We start from the raw sequence: 24,910 nt of genomic DNA, 5'->3' as shown, positions 1-24,910 counted from the left end.
GAGATTTATAAGGGTAACTTAGTAAAATTTTAAAATTCCAAATTCGAATTCCTTTTTCTCCCAACAAGAAATGGATTTGTAAATACCATTTTTAAATTCTAAACCAAGCACCAAATGGAATTTCAAATACTTGAATTTACAAATCCAATTCCAAATCCAATTCCAAATTCAAATCCAAATCCATATTTACAAAAAACCAAACACACTGTAACAGATTCGAGAAAACGAATTCTAACGCCTATTTCGCCACTACAAGTTTCCGGTTCATTCGACGACGACCCCGTACTCGGAACCTTGAGCAATGGTGAACCCGACGACTGTCGGTTCAGATTAAGATCCATGACATCGTCACTCATCATCGCATCGACAGGAAAATCCTTGTGTTTCCTATCAAGAATCCTGCTTTGATTGGCAAAAGAAATAACCCAACAACCAGTAATCGAAATTGAACACTAATTAAATCAACAAGATCAGGGTTCATAAAACCAGAAATCAAACAAGGAAATCAAAATGACGATGAAAATTACATAACCACGTACAATTTCCTCGCCGTTTGGTGACTGAATTGGAGAATTTCAATAAAGTCTCTTTCCGAGAGAAATTATGCGGGAGGCGGTCACTAATTGCATTTATACCCTTTTTAATTGGATAGGATGGAAATTGCACATATACGTTTGACTTTTCTAAAAAAAATATTATTTTTTGGAAACTTTATATATATATATATATAATACAATATTCTGTGAGACGGATCAATTCTACCGATATTCACAATAAAAAGTAATACTCTCAGCATAAAAAGTAATAATTTTTCATGGATGACCCAAATATGAGACTAGTCTCACAAATACGACCCGTGAGATCGTCTCAGACAAATTTTTACCTTCTTTGTGGATTTCAACAAAGTCTTAGGGAAATTTTCGAGTAAGTTTTTGTAATCATCTGCGGACAAAAATATTCAATATTAATGCCAAACTTCTATTGCTATTAGAAGTTGGATTTAACAGCTATTGTTGTTTAATGGATCAAACTTATAAATAACAATGATTTAGAAAATAAGCCTTTGTTTTATATATGGCAAAAACTTACGTGAGACGGTCCCACAGGTCGTATTTTGTGAGACAAATCTCTTATTTGGGTTATCCATGAAAAAATATTACTTTTTATGCTAAGAATATTACTTTTTATTGTGAATATCAGTAAGATTGACCTGTCTCACAGATAAAGATTCGTGAGATCGTCTCATAAGAAACCTATTCTTTATATATAATAAGTAGAGTAATTCCTCAAACCTAGCTATTGTTTACGAGGACTAATTTTGAAATTTCTCTTGTTTTTCCTCCAAAGTTTTCAACTACACGTGGCTTCAAATAAATATTTTTTGTTGAGAAAATAAAAAAAAACTCAATAACCAATCTTATTGTCAGCTGCATCAATATAAAATCTGTCTTATAAAATTGACTTATTATTTGATTTTAGACAAAAATTTGTGTGAGATGGTCTCACGAGCGTATTTTATGAGACAGATCTCTTGTTTATTTGGATCATCCATGAAAAAATATTACTTTTTATGCTAAGAGTATTACTTTTTATTGTAAATATCGATAGGTTAATCCGTCTCACAGATAAAGATTCGTGATATCATCTCATAATAGACATACTCTTGATTTTATTAGCTATTATATATTGTTAATTGGTTGGATTGGATTAAAGTACAACTTATCTTTTGAAAATGAATGATATTTTAGGTAAGTACAAAATTATATCACGATTCCAAATAATTATTTAGGGTGTTCAAATACTATATATAATAATTAATGATTAATGCGTATCAACCAAATTGTCAATAAATAATAAATGGCTTTTTAAGTACCATATCATTACATTTATTTTATTCTATTTCTCGTTCTCTTAACATTTAAAATATGACATTTTTAATTGTTTTTTGTGGTGCCATGTCACAATATATATATACATATGTATATTTTGATTACATGCGAACCGACAACCACTATTTTTCGGTACACAGTAGGTAAATCTTCGGATTAATACAATAACATGCAAATCACGTTAGTCACGTAAATTATACTGGATAAGTTCTGTATGACAAGCTCATCCTAGAAGTTATTGATAGGGATAACTGAACTCCTGAACTTTGATCAAATATTCACTTATTCCACTAATTCGAATGAAAAATAATTCTATATTGATGTTATTATTGGTTTATTTTGTTGATTTTATGATTTCAAATTGTAAATTTTTTTAAATTAAAACTTTTACAAACACAAATCAATATTAACTAGAGTAGTACACCTCTTATCTATTTTATAATTTTAATAATAATAATATTATTATTATTACAATTTACTTTATATGGATGTAAGTCACTATGCACTTTTTTTAAAGCAATACAAATGTAATATTTAATATTATAGTATAAATATAAAATATGAATTAAGTTGATTAAAAAATTTATAAAGCGTACGAATGTTAGCGTCAGCTGTTTGGAAAAGCGCCGTTATCATCTGAGAACACTGAAATTACGAATCTAAGATCGTGTTTTTGCGCTCTTTAATCATCGGAAGAGGAATGACGGAAAACGGTAGAACAACGCCGCCGGAGGTCGCCGCCGACACCCAGCTGTTTGGGTTGCTCTCCAATCTTCTTCAGCAGGTGCATCAATCCAAAAAATATGTGGAACTTGTTTGCGCATATATCTATGTGTGTGTGTGCTTTTGCCTTTCCGTTTCGCTTTTAGGTCTCCAATTAAGGATGCTTAACGATAATTGGACTAGATTGGATTATCGATCGGGGACATCATTTTGATAAATTTTGTTGTTGTAGCTGCGGGATCTGCTTTATTTTCTCAACTCAACAATATGTTGGCTTTTACATGGTGATTTATATTTGGATTTTGGTATGCACGAAATTACTTTTGAGTTTTACTCTGTATTGTATTTATCTCTCTTTTTTTTTTTTTTTACCACTTATAACCTTTTGTAGGTTATTTCCTTCGAATTCCATTATTATTGTATTCATGATACAAAGAGTCTGATTTTTAGGAGACATTGCTTCTAATTTGTACCATCGATCAGATTTAATGATAATCTTCTGTTAAAACTAGAGAAAACCTAACTCAGGTGATTTACACCAAGTTGACTGCAGTGTACAGAGAAAGCTGATGCATATGAATTATTTTTTTTTTCTTTTTGTGTGCGTGGGGGGGTGTCATGTTGTGATTACAATTTCCCAATTTGGCATTAAAGGGTAGAGCAGATTTATTGTTACAAGGATTGGGGCTTCCACATCTGTCTGATGATGCCGTGTCCCTAGAGAGGCTCTTTAAGATACGAGACTCGTGCCAAACACGCAGTCAATGTAACTGGTATCGTCGCATTACATATTACAGAAAATTTGAAATGATGAAAGTTGTAGTTGTCTTCCATGCATGTCATGTGATGCAAGCTTAGTTTATGGATCTGGTTTGCAAAATAAAATTGAAATTAGTTTTACGGCTTCTTGAACTTGCCAAGGAACTGGTTTATGCATAGGATAGGTCCATCATGCTTATATGTTAAAGAAGAAGAACACGATCAAAAAATGGATGTTGAATTCGAAATATCCTAAAATTAATGCATACGTTACTACAGTTTATAAAATTGATGCATATAGCTTTGAATGTCTGTAGATGGATACGCTTACACAAGTACAGTACAGTCAAGATGAGTACAGTGCAAATTAGTTTGATGCCTGTAGCTTTCACTACCTTCTTTGAAGGAGTGCTATGCTCAAACCAAAAGGAACCAGTGTCTATGTGCAATTCATTTGCATATCATCTTATGTGGTGCCATATTTGATGTTGATTGTAAATTGATTCCTGCTCAGCCTCAGTAAATGTGAAATTAATTAAAATGCGTTAAATATAATCCATATAGGACCTCATCTCGAAATGTTTGGGTCTATCAAATGATCAATCATATGTATTGTGCGCTGTTTGTAATTAAAAACTTTCATCAATCTCCGATTAACTTAGGTCAGTTTCCGTTAGTCCCTCTCTTTCTCGTAGAATCTATATTTTCACATCTCACATGTTCTTTTCTCTTATATATGTATGCTAATGTTTAATTCGGTCATTTTTCATATCCACCTCAATCTTTTCTAGGTAGAATCATTAACCAATCAAGAAGAAGTCGAGCTGCGTGCCAAGATCGAATCCCTGGGATTGGAGATAAGGAAAGTTCCTCCCAAATCAGCTCAACATCTTAATGAGGTAGTTCAAGATCAGTTGCAGAATTCTTTTGTGCGTGTAACATTCTGTGATACATGATAAGTCGTGATTCAATCTGGGATTACATCTTGTCCATTCAGATGGAGATAGCAGAGGAGTTGGACAAATTATCAGCGAAACTAGACGATGTGGATGAGATGATATCCTCAGCAATGGCTTCAGACCCACAAGTTAAGAATCTCTTAAGCAGCACAGCCGATGTTTGGATTCCGGTTATTACTGCAACATCTGATGAAAGGCGTAATTTTACTTCCATGGCCGGAGAGGAAAACAGTAGCGAAGACCAAGGGAAAGGTTCTGCCTAGCAATTGATCATATGGCAATGGATTAATTCCTCCCTTGCATGTTATGTCAAGGATGATACTCATACTGAAATGTCGAATTTCATAAATTACTTTTGATATTGAATTGGTTAAACTGAGAGTTCAAGTGTATTTTAAAGTTTTATATGATTATGCGAACATAATAAACGATGTGAAGATTGCGTAATAACATTCTTTCGTACTTTTTTTTTAAACCTATTTGGGAACCTAAATAAGTTTCTTGGAGCCTAACAAGCGGAATTAAATTTGGACTTGAGTCTTCAAGTTTTTCCCCCCATTTTACGGTATTTTCTGTTTGGGGTACGTCCAGAGAGTTTTAAGCGGTAGAGATCATTTAAGTTGCAACACATGAAAAGTTGCGTACCATGCGTTTAAAAGTTAAACATATCGAGGAAGCAAAATTATAATAATTTAAGAATTTTTGGATGGAAGGAAGATTCCAGCGCTAGGACAGCTTTCAATGCATAATTTCGAGAATACATATATCCAAGTCGATACGAGGATGTATCCCTTCCGATATGCTGAAATAGTATGCAGACGCACGAGTATATTGACTCTTTGCGCCACCGGCTGAATCAGGAAACCTGGTGTATTAAATGTGGAATTGGCCTGTTTTTGTACTAAGCAAATTGAAATTTTCATGCATTCGATGGCATTCAAAATTTGGGTAGATTCTACTTCCCAAATCAACAATCTAACGAGAAAAAACTTGTTACATTTCCGATATTAAATTTGCTTTTCCCAAGCTTTATTATTAAAATTGTTGTGATTCCGCCTAGTCTTGTGAAACTCGGTGAAACTTCAAGCAGAAGCCGCTTTCTTGCAGTAACTTTCAATCCATTCCATTGTCACACTCTTCGGCCTCTCGAGGGGCAATCCCAGGGCTCGATCCCATATAAGCTAAACGACATAAAACAGTAACAAAAACAAATCTAAATTTCATTTTCACATGGAAAATAAAGGATACTAATAAGAACAAGCCTGTATGAACACAACCTGAGCACAAATGCCAATAGCTCTTGACACACCAAAGAGAACAGTGTAATATCTGTCGAATAATAGAAAGATTGTTAAACGCATAATCCGTCTTTTTTTTCCCCTTGGGGTAGTTATTAAAACGGAAGGAAGGAGATCTATTCTTTACTGGTGATAATGACATTTGTACCTTGCTTCCGTTAGGCCATAATGATTAAGCAACACTCCACTGTGGGCGTCTACATTGGGCCAAGGATTTTTAACCTACAAGAGTCGGATGAGGGAGAGGAGAATATCAGAACAATGCCAGCATGAGAGGCTCAGAGGTTCGTTATGAGTATGGTTCAACCAGATAATTCAAGCACGAAAAAACTATTCCAGAGTTAAATCTAGTATTAAACATAAATACAGTCATTTTGCCGCAGTGGAAGATGGAACAGAGATTATGTTTTCAAAACCACATCCGCAAGATGAATGTGTAAACAGGAGATTGGCTTACTTTTGTAATGAAAGTGAAAAGTAGAAAAAAAATCTGTTTTCACAATTCAGCATGTTGCAACTTCCACTACCGAACCTAATTTTGATATTGTAGTCCATTCAAGTTGGAACTCTACTCCATCCTCTCTAATTAATTTGACTTCTAATCTATTTTGAGGTTATATAGAGAAACTCAAGCATACGCCCAGATGGTTATCACTCTTGGCTTGCATACAAGAAATTTCATATTGTAGAATAGTCACCACTTACCTTGCCTAGCTCCAACAATATAGGGGGCACTACTTCATAAAGATGTGAAACCTACATGTAGAGTAAATGAAGGAAAACAATTACACACAAGAACGAACAAGTTCGAGCCTCAAAAGATTACAAGTTTTTAAGGCTAAATGTAAACCAGTTTAAATAGTGGATCATCAGGCAAGTGCTTCAGGGCAAATTCTCTCTGGCATGTGTATCTTGGATCTGTCTTGCGCAGAACTCCGTGGCCAAACCCAGGAACAACCTTCAATATAAATTATCAATATCAGATGAGAATTTCACATTAAAGATATTAAAATTAAGAGATTGAAGCTTTTCCATCATTCCTATATTCTTGGCTCTCCAGCTCACTGCTCCCCTCCACCCAAATAAAGGAGAAAATACAAAAGAAAGAAAAGCTAAAGAAATGATAAACAAAATAAGTATGGCAGATATGATGAAATTCGAAAACAGAACTTAGTACTGAGGTACAAAGACAAATGAAATTCTTAAATAGTGAGGAACATAGACACTGTACATGGGCACATATGTTTCAGTGTGTGTCTGAAACTAAGACACAAGACTCCTTTGGTTTACAAGACTATTTGACCAGCTTTAACGATTGTTTCAATTTTGGGTTAGTATATCATGTCGCTTTTAATCCAGATGACATGAGATAAGGTTTGTATATTGTATTTCGCTTCCCCCAAACACAAAGAAAGTTATTATAGGAGTCCAAATGAAGTCATATTTTATCTTGGAAAGTTCAAGTTCATCACTGATAAAGCTAATAATGGAGATTCCGCTATTAATTCATAAATAAGATCACCTGAGCTTCAACTATTTTCGAGCTAAAGTGGCAAGGTAAAGAAAATAGCATGTCTACAGATAGGAAACCGTAGCTATTTTTTACTCAAGTAAACAACAATGACGAATGAAAAGAAATTCGAGATAAAACGGATCTACATTTAGTGATAATTTAATTATAAAATACGATACAAAGCAAATTGAGACAAACAGGAAGCCTGCTAGCAGCACGCACACGTTCACACAAAACAAGATTAACAATTTCAAGAATATTCACATACTACCTTGCCACTGTTCAAAGTTTTCCATACATAGTCTTTCAAATTTTCCTTGCTAACATTCTCCCCACACTCGTCTACCACTAATTTAATCCACAGTAAGACCTCCTGCAAAACCAAAGAGAGTAGCGAATGGGATATTAGAATGTCTGTTTGCTATCAGAAAAAAGGAGTTCACAATATATAAATTTTTTAAGAAATGCAATAAAGAAGAAAGAAGCCAAGAAAACACATATAGAAATTGATTACTCATCCAGTGCAATAGCCAGATCAAAATGCTCAGTAAGCAGACATTAAGGGGTACTAATCTAACACATGTAATGCAATACCATATGCTTGAAAGACAATTAATACATACACTATCAGAACGTGCAAAGAGAACATGGGAGAAATTGAAAACACAACCTATTCCCGTAGAGATTTTCAAATACTATTTATGGTCATTTTAATTCTCTCTTTTCTTCATTGGCCTTCTATGAAATAACGCTCCCGACCTTGAACTTTTGTGTATTTCATGGGATATGGACATGGATTATGGCATCTAATTTTCATCAAAAATCTTGAAGTGACAAAGGCTAAAATTCAGTTGGACAAATCAGTTTCATAATATTAAATCAATTTGATGGTCAAATAGCAAGCATAAATATTTTTAGAAGTTTCTTTTTTCAGAATTATCACAAGAAGAAATTAAAATTGAAGTGCATAGACCACTTCACTGTCATAAATGACAATTAAGCAATACCTGCTGACCCCCACAAAAAGATAAGATACACATGGGGACAGAAACATTTTAACACCTGATTAGCCAAGCCATGAAGTGGACCAGCTAGACCATTTAATGCAGCAGCAAATGACAGATATGGATCCGAGAGGGCACTCGCAACCTGACGATGATGAGATAATTTATCGAGCAGTAAACAAAAAGCAATGGAACAAAGGTAAATTGCACAAAATTTAATTCCTAAATGTCAGAAAAGATAAAAAAAATATCAGGTGTTTGTTAAAAATCATTTACATATGAATCATTGAAAGAGAAAACCACTTACTAGATGACCGGTATGGGCACTAACATTACCACCTTCGTGATCACTGAACAAATAGCACAGATATGGTTGTATGTAAGCCGATTCAGAATCAGTAGGCAAAAATGCATGTCAGGGTATAAATTACTCAACACACCTATGAATGGTGACATAAAGCCTCATAAGCTCTAGCATGGACGGATCCTCAAAGCCCAACATGTGGGCGAAATTTCCACCATAGTCAAGGGAGTCATCCATTGGTATAACTTCACCATTCTTATACATCCTTCACAATTTCAAACAACATTTACATGAAAATGATGCATAAATATAATTAGCCAGCAATATTAATAAGATGACTATCAATATTTACAGATACAGATATGCATGCAATTGCAATAATTATCGAGTTCAATCACCCAAGGTTAAATTCCAACTATCAAACCTGCGGTAGACATATGAAGCTACAATGGGAACTTGAGCAATCAAACTAAGGGAGTCTTCATATGTTGGTTCCCAATACCTGAAGGCCAAACGAGCAGCATCAGAATACAAAATGGAGCTAAAATCAAAACACAATCTTAGGAAAAAAACTCACAAATCAGAACAGAAAATCTTTGGAAAAACTCACTTAGATTTGTGGATCCCTTTCTCATATGCCTTCTGAAATTCACTTTGAACCTTCATGAAACATGTGAAAGTGAATTTTCAGTCACTGAATTTTTAAATAAGAACAAGAATCATGATATGTTTCCATAAATTAATACTACAGAATAAAGAAACATAATCATATAATCTCTTGAACACAAAGAAGAAATGATTTAAAACACATCATATAGAAAAAGCCCAAGAAAAACTATTTCATTGGCAATCATTTTCGACCGTCTTGCCAAAGCGTATATTAACTAATAGGCTATTCCATCACCTGAAACTAGTTGCCCAGATAGCTAGCACAAAAACCAGCCCAATCATAAGTATTACCAAAGAATATGTTGAGCTCATAACTGTGAGAAACCAAATCCCGACAACCTTCCTTCCCTCATCAAATCATTTTACTAAGATCACAGGAATGACAAAAGTTAAGCCACTAAGTCTACGAGCCAAGCCATCTTATTAACGGAAGAAGAAACTATCAGCACTTGATCAAAAATTAAATTTATCCAAGAAATCACTGAAATGCTTTTTGTACTCATACGACACAACAAAAAAGGAATTATGTATCATACATATCCGAGTGTCTTATTACTCCCACAAGAAAACTTCAGACCAGCTATATTACCACAAATCTGCTTCTTTTCTTTTGCTCTCTTAGTTTAGCACTATTATTAGTATTACCAAATAAATCCAAAATCAAACCACCTGAAGAGCCATGACACCAGTTGTGAACTGAGTCATCGGATGAGAAGTAACGGGTAAGGCATCAATTGTTTTGTACACATGATCTGCAATCAAGTATGAGAATTCAAAGATGGAATAATTTGCCTGGCACATATAAACACTATAAACTTCCATGAAAACAGACACGAAAACTTCAAAGATAAAAAAAGAGTGTGATGAATAAAAATAACACAGCAAATGAATGAAGGAGCTTTTTGTCATTGAAAAACCATTTTCATAAACAAAAAACTCGATAGAATTGGATGAAATGATTAGGCATCTCCTATCATGAACGGATTTTAGAATTTAATGTATGCATAAGGGAGGTGTATTTGAAGCTTGTCTTATGTGAGATCATAATATAAGCAGTTTGAGGTAAATTTGTGAATTTAGGAACCTGGGACTGTAGCACGACTTCTCAGATCCTTTGACAACGAATTCACTTGTTCTTTTGTTGGAACCTAAATGAGGTTAGTAAAAAAATAAGATGATTAACTTTTAAACATAACAATAGAGCATAGAGGAAAAGCACAGCAAGTCACTCAGAAGGTCAACAGCAAGCCAACTTCTAAGCAGTCGAGAGAACGATACTATAAGCTAACTCAACATACAAATTAAATAGACAATACTTCGCTTTCCAGGACAATAAAACAGAGATTGGGAAATGCACGGAGAGAGTTAAGCAGCTAACCTTCCCTGTTAAAAGTAGCCAGAGGAGACCCTCAGGCAATGGTTCTCCACCAGGCTTTACAGCAGGTAACAACTTTTGACATTCAGGAATAGACAAACCCCGAAAACGAATTCCCTGAATGAATTGAACAGTGATACACATTAAAAATCAAACAGTAAACGACCTACTACACAAGGAGTTGCTAGTCCTGCAAGCCATGAGCCTTACATATTCAAACTGCATGAATATGTTACAATCTTAAATCGAGTTAGTATTTACCTCTTCTGGGTCAAGCAACGAGGTTTCCCACAATAATCCGGTCATTCCCCTCATCCCACCAAGTACCTTAGAAAATTTGCGAACAAGTCAATTATTACATGCTCTGTCAACCTCCCTATAAAAATAAATAACTGGAGGAAAAAACAAATGAAACAAAAAACAGACCATATCAACTGTGATGTTTCCCAGATGAACCTTTCCATGTTCAGACTTAAGTTTTTTTAGGCGTTCCTGCGCAAAAAAAGGAGGGTGCAGTTAACATCACCACACCAAAATCCCTTCAGACATCGGTAGTTTGATCAATTCATCAAATAAAAAAGAAAAACAATCAAAGAAGCGTGCAAGTACATGTTCAAATATCTGTACACCCGTTTTCAGTTATTTTAAATCACATTTTACTAGTAAAAGTACCTGCTGTTCTGGAATCAACTCCTTCAGCTGAGAATGGAGGTCCTATAGAAGGCAATAGCAAAAATAGAATGAGTACCAATTAACTTAGTTTTCAACATGAAACCAAAACAAGGTAAGGATCAAAACACTTGGTAATGAGTGGAACTTAAAATAATATTATGTGATTCCTGGCCCGATTTAAGTGCAGTTTCTTCCAGGATCACACACCATCAAAATTTAGTCATGGTTTTTCCCTCTACAATAGTCTGTCCCAGTGTGTATATCATACCACTAGTTTTGAAGATTTTATCATTTAACAAAAGTAACCCATGCCGACTAACAACCCCGAATCACTATAGGATTCTTCCTAGAAAGGAAATGATCTCTACGTTAAAAGTTTCACGTGGCTCTTAACCATCCATGTTGAGTCATAGATAAATGAGCTCCATATCCACTTAAAAACCTGAACTTTTCCTCCTAACCATACCTAATCGGCAGATTAAGCACAGGAGAAAACAAATTCAAATTTTTATCTTCTCGTTCTTATCCTAGCAAACATAAGCTTCAAATCAAGTAAGATAACAATAGATTTTACGAAACAAATTAAAGTTGAATTTTATCCTATATTGTTTCTTAAAATTTTACTGCTGAAATTGGAGCAACAGATGCCTGAATACCACAGAGCTCCCAAAAAATGACTGATAACTGTGACAAATCAATAAAATATCCACAACAGAAGATCCTCTCAAGTTCACAGAATCATATGGAAACTGCAAATTAAATGATCGACATGATGCTTACAACATCGGAGGAGGTTTGGACTTGAAGCCAGCGAACAGAAGTGCTGAAACCTGGCTGCTGAATCTGTTGTTTATACAACATGTAATCACACCAATTCGGTCACATAAAATCAATTATTTCACATCTTCTGTACTTTGTACATGAACACAACTGCTAGAAAAATATAGACAGCAGCGAAGTCTCTAAAAGTACTTACGGCTCGTGAACGCAGCCTGGATAATAGAGAAATGCTTTTATAGAACACCATTGTACACCGAAACCAAATTGTACTGCATCAAATCAGTTATTACCAAAAGAACCAATAAAAATGACTGGAAACTAGCACATATAATTTCAAACAGAACAACTATAAAGCTTTAAAACATTCATTATGACAATTGAATGTATATAGATTTCCATCAGATGAACCGAGCAAAATAGAAATAGTATTTATTGAAAATAAAATCACCCAGACGCTGACTCAAAAGAATCAAATAATTTCCATGAAAATTACCACATCTGAGCAGATATTACCACGCATGAACCACTATAAAGCTTCTAAATATTCATTTTGAGACAAGAATGTTCAGAGATTTCAGATCAGCTGACCAAATATAAAAATTCGAAACTATTAACCTGAAAATTCCACATGATTACCTCGAAAAATGACGAAATTCAAATGCCGCTATTTCAAATCATCGCAAATCACAAAGCAATTTGCAATCAAATGTGACTAAAAGAATAAGATATTAGAGCACAATAACAACTGTGCAGCTTCTAAACATTTGTTTCAAAAATCGGATTTACAAATACGTTCATAAGATCAGCTGAACAAAAGTTAACAACTAGAAATTCGACCAGATGCTTACCGCGAAAAGCGAAGAAATTCAACGTGCAATACTTCGAAACGGCGAGGTGTAAAAAGCAAGAGACGTGACGCAAATGAGTACTATATTGGCCAAATCGTGCGAGTTATGAACGAACGAATGAACGAGTAAAACTGTAAATGTAGACTGACTTCTTGATGATGATCAACGGGTGGCGATTCTAGTATAGTATAATACTATTCTTGTTGTTTTTATTCTGTTATGCGCCTGCCTCCATTTGACTTCCAAAAAATCGCGCTGATCGTGACACGATTTTGTGAATGTACTAGAAACGTGGTGGGCTTCGTCAGGGTTCAGAGTTATGCAATCAATACATACATACATTTCAAAGTGAAGTTTTCGTCATTTTATTCTATTTATATATTTTTTAAAAAGGCTAAAAAATTAGAGGGAATGATTTTGTAAAATAAATTATACATCTTATGATTATAAAAAAGAGTCTAACTTTAAATGTATATATTTATGCAACTAAAAACANTATTATTTTAAATCCTAAAATTTGTTATTAATAATTTATTTTGTTCGAAAAAAATAAAATTTATCAGGTTGTATGTACTTCTTGAAAAAAAAAGGAGAAATGTCAGAAGATTTGTGTAAAATTTTTTATATTTTTCATTTTCGAATATCATAGTTAGGTTTTGAATTTGAAACACATTATGTTTCTAAAATTTCTCATCGCGAGTGGATAAATTAAACTTATCTTATTTAATACATAAAAATTAGAAATTTTTAGATAGATAGATACATAAACACATATTACTACTTCATCGTATGACACATGGGAAATGAAAAATAAATCAAACATAAAAAGTGATACTTGCAAATGTATGATATGACTCCATAAATATAAAATATGAAAAATGATATAAATTCTTTTCCAATGTTAACAAAAATATTGAAACCCACCAATTATTAATAAAACAATTGATAAATCACTACAAATTTTCAAGAAGTCAAAAAATTCAAACAAAAGAACATCATCCAAAATCTGAGATTATAATAGTGCAAACAAAAAAAAAGATCCAAAATGAAGATGGGAAAACATACCATTGAAAAAAAGAGAGATGCAAATAATTAATGACAAAAAATCACAAACGTCCAAAATAAAGTGATGAAAATATAGTTTTATATAATGATAAAATAATAGAAAAAAAAAAGAAAACAATTACAAGAATTATTTACTCTTCATTTTGGAAAAAGACAGATCGTGAAGATGCATCAAACATTTGGAATAATGACCAAAATTTGTAGCATAAAGCTTTCGAATGCAATTACAAGAATTATTTACTCTTCATAATACACGAAAAAGTACAGTTTGGGGGGGGGGGGGTGCGAAAGGGAGGGAAGAGAAGGCAAGATCCACACTTTTAGGTCACTAAACAGCAGCACAGTCGTCCATACCCTTCACTTCACAAGACCATTATTGGTGATGGGATACCTCAGGCCGCTTTGAGAGAAATAACTCATTTTATTTTCAGAAATACCATTCCGATTTACAACCCAAACCATATGGAAAAACAACACCACACAATAGTTATTTCGTTTTTCACCAGAAAAACCAAAGCATATGTTCGGTTCTAAATATGTTGTCCAAGGATGTGAGCTTTCACTACTTCGCGCCCTTTTGAATAATAGTGCCAATACATCTAAATTGCAGAAAGACAGTATGGTTGCATATGTAGCAGTGTAGATATGATACTATCTAATCCTGCCAAGAAAGCACAGACCGACCATCCAAATAAACATGTATCAGCTACGATGAAAACATAAAAATAACCAGTGCCAGAGCAACATTTATTTTTTCAAGCTCATTTAGACAGACGCACAAAACCAAACGAACAATTCTAGTCCCAGCTGAGTAATTCAGGCAGCCAGGAAAAAAAAGAGAGAAATCTTTTGAGACCTGAGTACCCTGACCAATACCTCTCTGGTTAGTGACAACTAGTTTTGGGGTAAGCACTAATCGGTATTTTGTTTATAACTAACAGTGATAACTGTTGACAAGTAGTCCAAGAGGTCGACAGATCAAAAGTACGGCATTACATGACATGTCAGTAGCCAAGAGGCACAAGACATAAAACAACTTCATGTCAACTCATTTTAACATTAAGTACAAAAAATAAATTAATGTGTATATTTTATATCAAACGAGGATTACAACTTGTTCCCCTCCCATGTTTGAGACAGATTAACAAGGAACATTATGTACACCCCCTCACCACCACCACCAACAAATTCAGGTAGAAGGATTTACAATTTAGAACGAGCAAGTTTCAAACTCACAGCATGCCATGAACAAATTCAGGTAGAAGGATTCACAATTTAGAATGAGTGAGTTCCAAACTCAGAGAGCAAGTCCATCAAGTACGTCATATCAAAATTTAGGCACATTTGGATGAATGGATTTGAGGGGATTTGATTTCAAATCCATCATATCCATTTGGCTCAAATTAAAATCAAAGATTTGAAACCCCCTTTTATTGGTCCAATACTTTATTTGCTTCGATTTCAAATCCACTCCCCATTGTTTTCAAAGGATTTCCAAATACCAAGACTTAACGTGTTCAAATCAATGAATTTTCAAATGCATTAATTTCACAGCCTTATCCATCCTACACAGCCTTAAACTCTTTTTATTGTCGCCTAAATTTTAATAACTTTTAACACTTCGATCACTTTACTGCAATCAAATAACCTCAGGACTGTAAATGGCTAAATTGATAAGAAATTTGTGTCAAAAAGAATAACTAGTCGTAGGCAATAGGCATAGAGCATAATAAAGCATTTTCAAAGTTGCTTGCCTTTGTACATTACCAAAAATATAAACAAAACATCTCAGGCAAGACTAAATAAAAGCACCTAAGTATTTGCTGAGATCAGGCATGGGCATAAAGTCAAATTTAATAGTTGGAAAACAATTTCATTCGACTTCAAAGTGGCGATTTTACAAAGCTCAATGCAAAATAGTATGATGCGAACCAGATTTATTTATTTATTTACAAAAAGCGCATCAAATTCTTTTCACACAAGACAAAATTCACTAAAATAAAGACATGGATGATTCAACCAATAGTGCATGCCACTATTAACATCAAACAACGCCAAAAAATGGCCCTATCAACCAGGCCATAGTACTTACTCGCATATAACTTTCAGTAACACCCAACAAACAAATGATTTGAGCAAAAAGTAACTCGAGCCTCAACGAATATTCGTGAAAATCGAAAGAAGCGAGCATATTGTACCACTAATTTATGCCGGAACGGAAAGACATCAAACAGAAGCTCCGATTGACCTTCAAGTTATTGCAGATGCCCCGCCATCACCATTACCTCTCCCATCATCATCCACTTGCCACCTTGGCCAACTCGACACTGTCTCCACACTATTTTCCCTCTCTAAAACCTCATCTCCTCTCTCCACCGCCCCAAGCTGGGTCGGCGAGAACAAATTCTCCTCACTGCCACTGCCAACGTTTCCCTCCTCACTCCACCCCTGCCTTCGTACAATGTGCCTAAGCGTGTTCCTAAACCCATATAAGTCCACCTCATCATCCACAAATTCCTCAAGCCTCATAAACCGCACATCCTCCATTCCGCTCCCCGCTCCCTTCTCCTGGCATGTGGGTAGCTTATACCGGCACACGGGGCAAGAGTTATTTATCTCGAGCCAAGGAACGATGCACTCTGAATGATACGCGTGTTTACACGGCATCAATTTTGCAACAGAGTTTATAACAAACGGGTCCTTACATACCGGGCAAAGTAAAGTAGGGTCATTATCGAGGGTAATCGTGATTTCTTCTAATGAATCGATGGAGGCTTTCGGAGCGGGGTTAGAACGTGGATTTTCGACGTCAGTAGCGGCGGTGGTAAGGTGGTGGATGAGGCGGTGGAGGTAGGGGCTGTTGAGAAGGAAATTGTCATCGGAAGGGTTTAAGGTTAAGGATGTGGCGTTGCTGGGGTCCACGGAAAAGGGGTTTCGTGAGGCAGGGGAAGGTGAGGCCAGAGAATCTTCCAAATCCATCTGTTCGAGGGAGTCACGGTGGCAGTGAGGGCAGAGAAGGGCGGTGGGTGTGGGAGAAGGCGGAAGACCGATGCTCATGTCACATGAGTGGCACCAGAAGGCGGGGTGGTAGAAGAGGCGAGGAGGGGCGATGATTGATGGGGTTGACGACATGGTGTGGCGGCGGCCGGATCGGTTGGTGGTCGGGTGATTTCGTAGGGGGGCTGGATGGCAAATGCTTTGGAGTTTGGTTTGACGAGGAAAGTCGTGAAGTAAGGTTTCGGGCCCAAGGTTCTGGTCACAGTTCTTAAGAAGCAATTTAATACAAAATATATAATCGGCTGTCAGGTTGTCGCTTTGGCCGAGTGGTTAAGGCGTGTGCCTGCTAAGTACATGGGGTTTCCCCGCGAGAGTTCGAATCTCTCAGGCGACGGCCAATCATTTTAATTTTGAAGTGAGCGCAGTACCATGCAAATTGTTTCACCCTGAAATACATCTTTTCAACTTTTCCCTGAATATTAATAAGTTCGGCCTGACAATAAATTAAAATATATATATATTCCAATTTTCTATTCATATATTCTCTAATAAACTTTTATACTTGAAAATCAAGATTAATTTATTTTACCGATTATTACGTAAATTGAACATTTCTACTATTTTTCAATTTCCTGAATTGGGTTAACTCTAACCCAACTTTAATTGGATCGATTTTAAACTAGACTGTCTATTTTCAGTTATCCATTCAGCTATTTATTTTTCTCTCAAAAACAAATATTATATTTTAATGTGCATCTTATCTCTGTGGATTGAAGATGTATGGCATTGTGCCAAACTTCCCGCAAGCAACATTATTGTGGCATGGGCATATTGTCACACCTCCATCTACTTGTCTACTTTGTTTGAATCTGATTAATTATCTTTAATGCACGTAGACAATTTACTGAATAATGATGATAGTTTAGAAAATTTGAGTAGAGATAATGTCTTTAATAACAACTACAAACAAGAAAAGAACTCGTGTATGGGCGTCGGAGGGGTATCAAGCGTGACCACTCCGATGATTGAGTCAGCAGGTTCGAAGATGAAGAACACAAACAATATATGTGAAAAATATATGTGTGCTTGAAATACGTGTGAACAACGGGAATTTATCCGAAATTTTCTGTTTGTGTATGTGAAATCTAATAAAAAGTACTAAACTAATCTAGTTATGATATGAGATGAAGTTACTATCTTTCATATAACTTACATCTTCACTCTAATATTAAGTTAAGTTAAAATATAAATAAAAAGCTATAATATGTCCAAAAAAACTATTGTGGGATTCTCTCTAATATCAAATTTGTTAAATGAATTTTTGTTCAGATTCAACTCATAAAAAATTATTACATTTTATATTAAAAATATTATTTTTATATATAAATATTGATCAAATCAATATATTTAATAAATATAATAAATTCTTAAGACTATTTCATAAAAAAATAAACTCAAATATGTTAATAAAACATAGGTTAACCCCGCTCACAAAAAATCAACTCAAATATGTTAGTAAAACGTACGTTAGCCAATACGAATGGGATGAATTCCAAAGTAAGCATGACATAACGTACACAAATTACGATGCTCACCGAGGGAAAACCAAGCATGAAAGTTATCAAGGTCTCATTTGTTGCTTGATCAATGGAGGAACATGCCCTCGATTTCATCCACATTCAGTGGTCTTTTTTGTCTCCTCTGGTAACTTTTTTTAATTATTTTTTGTACATATATAAAAACTTTTTTTTAATAATCTTAAATTAGATTATATGAGAAATAGAAATATTGCATTTCTTGATAATCAAATGACATCATAAAATACAGAATATGTGAATAAAACTTACACTCTCAAAAAAATAGTTTTAGTTGGAATAAATTTTAGTAATTAAAATACTCGAAATATTAAAGTGGGGATAATTCATCAACCTATCAAATTATTATTTCTTCGATATTTGAGTCGGATAAGATTTTCGTATTATATGTTTTATTTCCTAAAACTTTTATAAGCATCTCTCAATCAATAAGTAATCATATATTACGTAATTAAATATCATGATTAGAGATGTAAGGATAAAATTAATTCATATAAAATTAATATTATGACTAGATTGGGATTTTGATAGTAATTTATTGGGATTAATGTTTCCAGAATTATAATTTAAATAACAAAAAATAGTGTGAGATAGTGTCATATGTTAATTTTGTAAAACATATATCTCACTCGATCTAATTCATGAAAAATATTGTTATTTTCTTTAAGTATGAATCATGTTGACCCGTATAAAAAAACTTATTAAATATTTAAATTAACACAAAAACTCTTGTGAGACGGTCTCACGGATCAATTTCGTGGGTCGAATCTCTTATTTAGGTAATTCATGAAAATGTATTACTTTTTATTGTAAATATCGGTAGGGTTGACCCGTCTCACAGATAAAAATTCGTGAGACCGTCTCACAAAAGACCTACTCCTAAATTAAATGACAAAAACCAAATAGATATATTTAGCGCATTTATCTATTATTATTATTATTACAATTTATATTTTAAAATGAAATCTAGGTACCCTTTAGTGTAAATTCAGTTTTGACCCTTTTGACTCCGGCAGCTGCATAGCACCACCTTTTGCATAATTCCAGACACGTTGCTGTGCTTTCCTCAAGTCAGTCTGTACACAGCGGTGTGTGTATATTATGTATAATCAAATCTAAGAAGTAAGAGAAGATGCAAAAACAAAAATATACAACAAAGGAAGCTGAGGGACACCAATTTCCTCAGAAAATTCTTCATTTTCACGCCTTTTCTCGGTCGAAAAAGGTATTTTGTGCCGCAAAAAGTTGTCGGGCTTTGTGTAAATCACGCACACAGGCAAGAATAAATGACTGACTATGAAGTGTTTGTTTTGTGTTCTGGTTTGAATTGCCCTTCTGGCTTCTATTGGTTTTACATTCTGTATATCGTTGGTTTCTGCTTAATCATAAAATATTGAACGGATGACATTTGAAATCTCGTGAGTTATTTTGCGCAAAGTATTATTATTTGACATCATATTATTTGAGGCTGATAGTTAGTTATGGCGTTTTTGTGATGCGGAGGGGGAAGAAACTGAAAATATCGACCACCATTTCCAGTTCTTGAGTAAATGAAACCATCTGCGTAAATATTCCTATACTTTAAAGTTGAATAAATTATAGATTTTGGGTTTACTGTGTTAAAGAAAACAACAACTGTTTCCGTTTTTGTTGAAGTGACAAGCATCGTTTTGTAGGATCTCTCTGGTTCGAAATATTCTTAGTTGTTAAACAGTATGGCGGGGGGCACCACTGAGGAGGAATCTTGCACCAATCCCCTTGGAAGGTGCTCCATCATCTATTATGGGGTGGGACATATGCTGAATGATATAACATCTGCCTGTTGGTTTACATATCTCTTGGTATTTTTGACTGATATTGGATTGCCACCAAGGTTAGTACTTTTTTCATCTTGATATGTGGTTCAATGACTGTTGTATACTATGACCAGAAAATTTATGTTCTTTCTGTTTTATAGCCCAGGAAATAAATGTATAACATAGAGAAGTCATTTTAATCCATTAAACGGTTTAAGTAATACTATTGATTCGGAAGAAGTGTGTGATACTTAGTAGTTTATAATGTGGTCACTCGTGCTTTTTCATGAGATGTAATCTGTACTTTCCAGTCAATTTATTTCTCCATGTGTCACCTTTTTGTTCAACAGTGATGCTGCAATTGTCATGCTTTCGGGTCAGATTGCTGATGGAGTCACAGTCATATTTGCAGGTGAACTGGTAAGTGTAGACAAAGTGAAAAACGTGCTCTGAGAAAGTCTCACACAGAAATCACACAACAAATGGTTTGGCGGCCATATGCATTGTGTACCTTACATAGTATTACAGAGAAGAAACTAGAGCAGAACTAATGCAATTCATTCTGTTGATCAAGAAGAAAATGAATAAAAAACTAAGTTCATTCGTAACTCATACATCTCCATGTATTTATGCACGTGTGTGAACTAATTAACTTCCTTCCAACTAAGAGCTAACTAATATCTAATACATAGCTCTCAGGATGTGATATACATTCTTAATGACTAGAGTCGGCTGGAGTACCATATTAGTACTACTAAATTTTGGTACTCGATGGAATCTGCCCTTGAGAGGCATCACTGAATCACTTCCATAGTTGGGTTTAAGGTTCGAGAAACCATATCTAGGAATTAATTTCCAATGTACAGCCAAGAAATGGAAGTTTCTTTGGTACAAACACAGTAACTTCCTTTTCTGAAGTGGCCATGGCTGGTTTTTTTTTTTTTACATCATTAAAAATATAACTATGAAACAAAAAATGTCATTTGGTAGTTTTAATTTTGATTTTCATTCTTTCATTGTTATTTTTTTTGGGAAGTGGGTGGTGGGCCAGCGCTAGTGTGATGAGAAAGGCAGCATGCAAGTTTTCCATTACTGCAGGTAGAAGCATATCTATGTTGCGAAAGGGTGTGGTCGATTGTGTGTCAGTATAAATTATTTCAATTGTAAGAAAATGATCAAGCTTGGAAATCTGTTCTTAACTGATTGAGTCGTCATATACTACTGCAGAAATGATTTTCTTCTCCTTTTTTGACAGATAGACAGATATGGCTGTTTTAAGCTATGGCATTGTGCGGGATCGATTTTGGTAGCTGTCTCATTTTCTTCGGTCTTTGGTGGTTGTTTACCTTGCAAAATTATGGGTTCCAATTCATTATCTTTTGAGACCATGAGTTATAGCTTCTTTGCTGCAATCTTCAATGTCGGCTGGGCAGCTACACAAGTATCTCACATGTAATGAAAGTCTTTGATCAGTCAATGATTTTTCTTTTGTCATGAAAAATATGAGACGAGCAACTTCCATCTTGTTACTTATCAAGAAATGTGCTTCATATAGTTTTTTTTATTGTGTCTCATTGATTCATTTCACAATTCAAGCTAAAAGTGAATTTCGGATGCAATTGTTTTGGCACAATGGTTAATCAAGGAAGAAAGAATTAATTTGATGGGTTTAAACACAAAAAAGTTTTAACTTCCATAAACTTCTTGCTCTCACAATTTGCAGAACAGTTTTAAAATTTGTTAAGCCAGTGATTGTGCAGCTTGCTTTTGTTTTAGGTCAATGGTGAATTGCATCACTCTGAATTCTACAAGCAGAGCAGTTTTGGCTAGCTGTCGCAATGCTTTTACGATGGTTAATAACCTTTTTGTTGTTTCTTGCTTTATTTTGCTCTTTTGTTGTGTATTTGTGAAGTAACGTTCTATCGTGCATGATTCTCATTCTTGAAGTTTAATTTTCCTAAAGCTTGCCAACCTTAGTTTATATGCTGTTGCCTTCGTGGTTTTCAACGTCGACACAACAAGGTCAGGTATCAATGTTGAAAATCAGGTATGTTACGCAATATCTGTGATTTTAATTTGGTCTTTGGAGATTTTTGGTTGGCTCATGGCTGCTTACTTGCTTGACTGTTAACTTTTTTTCAGTATCGCTGGCTTGCATTTTTATCAATCTTCATTGGATGCTGTTTCGTGGGTATATTTCATTTTGGAACTGAAGAGCCAAGGTTGAGATTTTATCACTATTGCAGTAGATATCTAATCTCATATTTATTTGTACCTCTGCTTCATGCTATGCAACGGGAAATTTGAATACTGAGCCCAATTTTTTTCACTCCTTTCTAATTCTTCCAGATTGAAAAGAGAAGCTCGTGAAAAAGGTCACGCCAGAGTTTCTTGGGCGTACTGGTTTAACAAAGTGTTGTATTACCAAGTGGCACTTGTTTATGTGCTAACCAGACTTGTTACAAATGTTTCCCAGGTTATGACACATTTGTCTAAAAAAATTCCTGACATTTTGCTTAATAGTTTCAAAAAAGAGTGTTTCAGATGAGAGGTTTTTGACATTTACTTTTAATTGCTTAATTTATTTGATGGCGCAGGCATTTCTAGCTTTCTATGTCATAAATGATCTGAAAATGATCCAATCCTCAAAAGCCCTGGTACTACATTTGATTTTACAGTATTACTTCCATTTATATAAGAATATTCAGGAAATAGGATATAAATTTTGATAACTAGTTATCATGTTCAATATTTGTGCATAGGTACCTGCTGTCATCTACATTAGCAGCTTTCTCGTATCAGTCCTCCTACAGGTCTATTGGAACTAAATTATGTTGGAAAATTTTATTTGCTTTATTTATTTTTTGAAAATTTATCATCTTGTATTGATATCGACTCTGGGACGGATCTACATTATGCCCGTCCTGGTCTATAGCCCATCCCATTTTTTCTTAAATATATAGCGAAATGAGGCCAGTATGATTATTTTAAAAAAAGTATACTCATTACACAGGAGATCACCTGGACAGGTCAACGTTCGAAGACGCTATATTCTGTTGGAGGGCTTCTTTGGATAGTTTCTGGTGCAGGGATCCTCTTTCTTCCAAGTAGCATGAATGCTTTTATGTATATTTTATCCATAGTGATTGGAGTTGCAAATGCTTTGATCATGGTATGAACCAAGTTTCCCTCTCTAACTTTTCTCATTTGGATCAGAGAACATTTTTTTATTCTTTTGAAAGTTGTCATTCTGGATTTTCTTTTAGAACGCTAGGGAAATTACCTCACTTGAATACATTTATTTTTTACTCATATTTCCTCCTTGTTTGCCTTAGTAGAAGCTTGTTTTGTATGACAGAGAGATGCACTATGATCAGTTATACGTGGTAATTCAATTCCATATTCGCGAACGTAACGGCTTCAAAATGGGATATAAAATAGATAACAAACCTTGGGCTTTATTGTGAAATTTGAGAACTAGATTTGACCACGACTCACCTAAAAGCGATGAGAAGGAGCTGTCGTTTTTTTTTGTGCTCTCGATTTCTGTTGTATGACTCCGATGAATATTTATAGCTTTCTTGGATTTTCACATTTCTGAACAGATTATTTTCGGCATAATAGGTTTCTGGGGTGAGCATGCAGAGTTTTCTAGTTGGCAGAGATCTCAATGGTTGCGCCTTCGTTTATGGAACTTTGAGCTTTATGGACAAAATATTATGTGGACTGGCATTATGTATTCTTGAGTCTTATCAAAGTAAGCTTATGAAGATCTTTTCCTTCAACTCTCCCTTGACTTTGGTTGATAGTTTCTGTTGGTAAAACTTCAAATTCCCCTACTGTTTTTTTTTTTTTTGGCATGTTATTTTATATATTTTTCTAAAATTTCCGTAATCTGATTATCCTTACGCTTGCTTCCTATTTCTTAGTCTCATCACTTTTCCCCTGATCTAACCAACATAATTTGCTCTTCGAATGACATTTCCCCGTCATGTCTCTCTCAGCACATCTTTCTTTTGGTGGTAATATTCTGTCATTTTCTTGCAGGCTCTACTCCAGGAGTGAGTAACTATGATAACCCGAGTTTCCATTTCTCTATCGCGAGATACGGACTAGGCCTCGTTCCCGCAATTTGTTCCCTTGCAGGTGTGTCGGTGACACTATGCATGAAACTCCCGGATCCCTCTTTTACGCCCTTGTCGGATACGCTGCTGGCATAAGATAAGAGCAAACATGAAGACACTATCTGCAGTTCTTGACAGTGGCGAAACGATCAAAACGTCGAGTTTTTAGTTCACGGGCAGATGTTGAAGGTCGCTCCAGAATCTGAACCAAGATCTGCAAACCTTTTGTGACTTCTCAGCAGAAATTAGTTCCATTAAACAAATGCAATCGGTCGAGTTTAGTTTGTTTACTTACATATTCAACTCTGCAGATTAAGATATTGATTTTTACATGTTTAAGACCTATCTAGATTTTTGTTACAATCTTCTATTATACATGTGTACGCGAGCAAGTACATTATATGACGAATGTTTGTTCCAAAGACAAAAACTTGTGTGAGACGGTCTTATGGATCGTATTTTGTGAAACAGATATCTTATTTGGGTAATTAATGAAAAAATATTACTTTTTATGCTAAGAGTATTACTTTTTATTGTGAA

General features: G+C 34.7%; 4 protein-coding genes and 1 non-coding gene across 8 annotated transcripts; 3 read left to right on the top strand and 2 right to left on the bottom strand.

The window, feature by feature from the left end:
* Positions 1-2,477: 2,477 nt before the first annotated feature.
* LOC140957886 (uncharacterized) lies at positions 2,478-4,792 on the top strand. Its single transcript, XM_073415299.1, has 3 exons — positions 2,478-2,673; positions 4,163-4,270; positions 4,369-4,792. The coding sequence occupies exons 1-3, from the start codon at positions 2,590-2,592 to the stop codon at positions 4,591-4,593; spliced, it is 417 nt and encodes a 138-aa protein (XP_073271400.1). The 5' UTR covers positions 2,478-2,589; the 3' UTR covers positions 4,594-4,792.
* Positions 4,793-5,168: 376 nt separating this feature from the next.
* On the bottom strand, positions 5,169-13,044 carry LOC140957375 (citrate synthase, mitochondrial). 3 transcript variants are annotated; one of them, XM_073414603.1, is made up of 21 exons: positions 12,943-13,044; positions 12,794-12,824; positions 12,142-12,214; positions 11,946-12,008; positions 11,166-11,207; positions 10,920-10,985; positions 10,755-10,820; positions 10,497-10,610; positions 10,203-10,266; positions 9,788-9,870; positions 9,060-9,109; positions 8,874-8,951; positions 8,586-8,714; positions 8,453-8,495; positions 8,204-8,290; positions 7,413-7,514; positions 6,479-6,586; positions 6,334-6,384; positions 5,777-5,850; positions 5,608-5,659; positions 5,169-5,511 (listed from the first exon to the last, which is right to left on the bottom strand). In XM_073414603.1, exons 3-21 carry the CDS (start codon positions 12,190-12,192, stop codon positions 5,413-5,415), a joined length of 1,422 nt encoding a protein of 473 aa, XP_073270704.1. In that variant the 5' UTR covers positions 12,193-12,214; positions 12,794-12,824; positions 12,943-13,044; the 3' UTR covers positions 5,169-5,412. The 3 variants fall into 3 exon arrangements, with proteins under 3 accessions (XP_073270704.1, XP_073270703.1, XP_073270705.1); XM_073414602.1 differs by having other exon boundaries at positions 12,794-12,873; positions 12,943-12,961; XM_073414604.1 differs by lacking the exon at positions 12,794-12,824.
* Positions 13,045-14,036: 992 nt separating this feature from the next.
* Positions 14,037-17,095, bottom strand: LOC140957667 (probable E3 ubiquitin-protein ligase RHC2A). 2 transcript variants are annotated; one of them, XR_012171668.1, is made up of 2 exons: positions 16,057-17,095; positions 14,037-14,519 (listed from the first exon to the last, which is right to left on the bottom strand). XR_012171668.1 is itself a non-coding variant. In XM_073415002.1 (1 exon), the coding sequence occupies exon 1, from the start codon at positions 16,988-16,990 to the stop codon at positions 16,109-16,111; it is 882 nt and encodes a 293-aa protein (XP_073271103.1). In that variant the 5' UTR covers positions 16,991-17,095; the 3' UTR covers positions 15,807-16,108. The 2 variants fall into 2 exon arrangements, 1 of the variants encoding a protein (XP_073271103.1); XM_073415002.1 differs by lacking the exon at positions 14,037-14,519 and having other exon boundaries at positions 15,807-17,095.
* A 72-nt stretch (positions 17,096-17,167) lies between these two features.
* On the top strand, positions 17,168-17,249 carry TRNAS-GCU (transfer RNA serine (anticodon GCU)). The gene has a single exon. It is a non-coding gene; the product is annotated as a tRNA-Ser (tRNA).
* Positions 17,250-19,488: 2,239 nt separating this feature from the next.
* LOC140957642 (uncharacterized) lies at positions 19,489-24,782 on the top strand. Its single transcript, XM_073414976.1, has 13 exons — positions 19,489-19,675; positions 20,127-20,323; positions 20,597-20,666; positions 21,502-21,698; positions 22,023-22,098; positions 22,210-22,293; positions 22,389-22,468; positions 22,596-22,722; positions 22,844-22,903; positions 23,009-23,059; positions 23,260-23,418; positions 23,871-24,003; positions 24,294-24,782. The coding sequence occupies exons 2-13, from the start codon at positions 20,166-20,168 to the stop codon at positions 24,464-24,466; spliced, it is 1,368 nt and encodes a 455-aa protein (XP_073271077.1). The 5' UTR covers positions 19,489-19,675; positions 20,127-20,165; the 3' UTR covers positions 24,467-24,782.
* The last annotated feature ends 128 nt before the right edge of the window (positions 24,783-24,910 follow it).

This window comes from Primulina huaijiensis, chromosome 14, assembly GCF_012295235.1.
Source record: "Primulina huaijiensis isolate GDHJ02 chromosome 14, ASM1229523v2, whole genome shotgun sequence".
In the NCBI taxonomy this organism is placed as follows: domain Eukaryota; kingdom Viridiplantae; phylum Streptophyta; class Magnoliopsida; order Lamiales; family Gesneriaceae; genus Primulina; species Primulina huaijiensis.
Note: the sequence above shows the minus strand (reverse complement) of the source record. Positions and strands in the feature narration are given on the sequence as shown.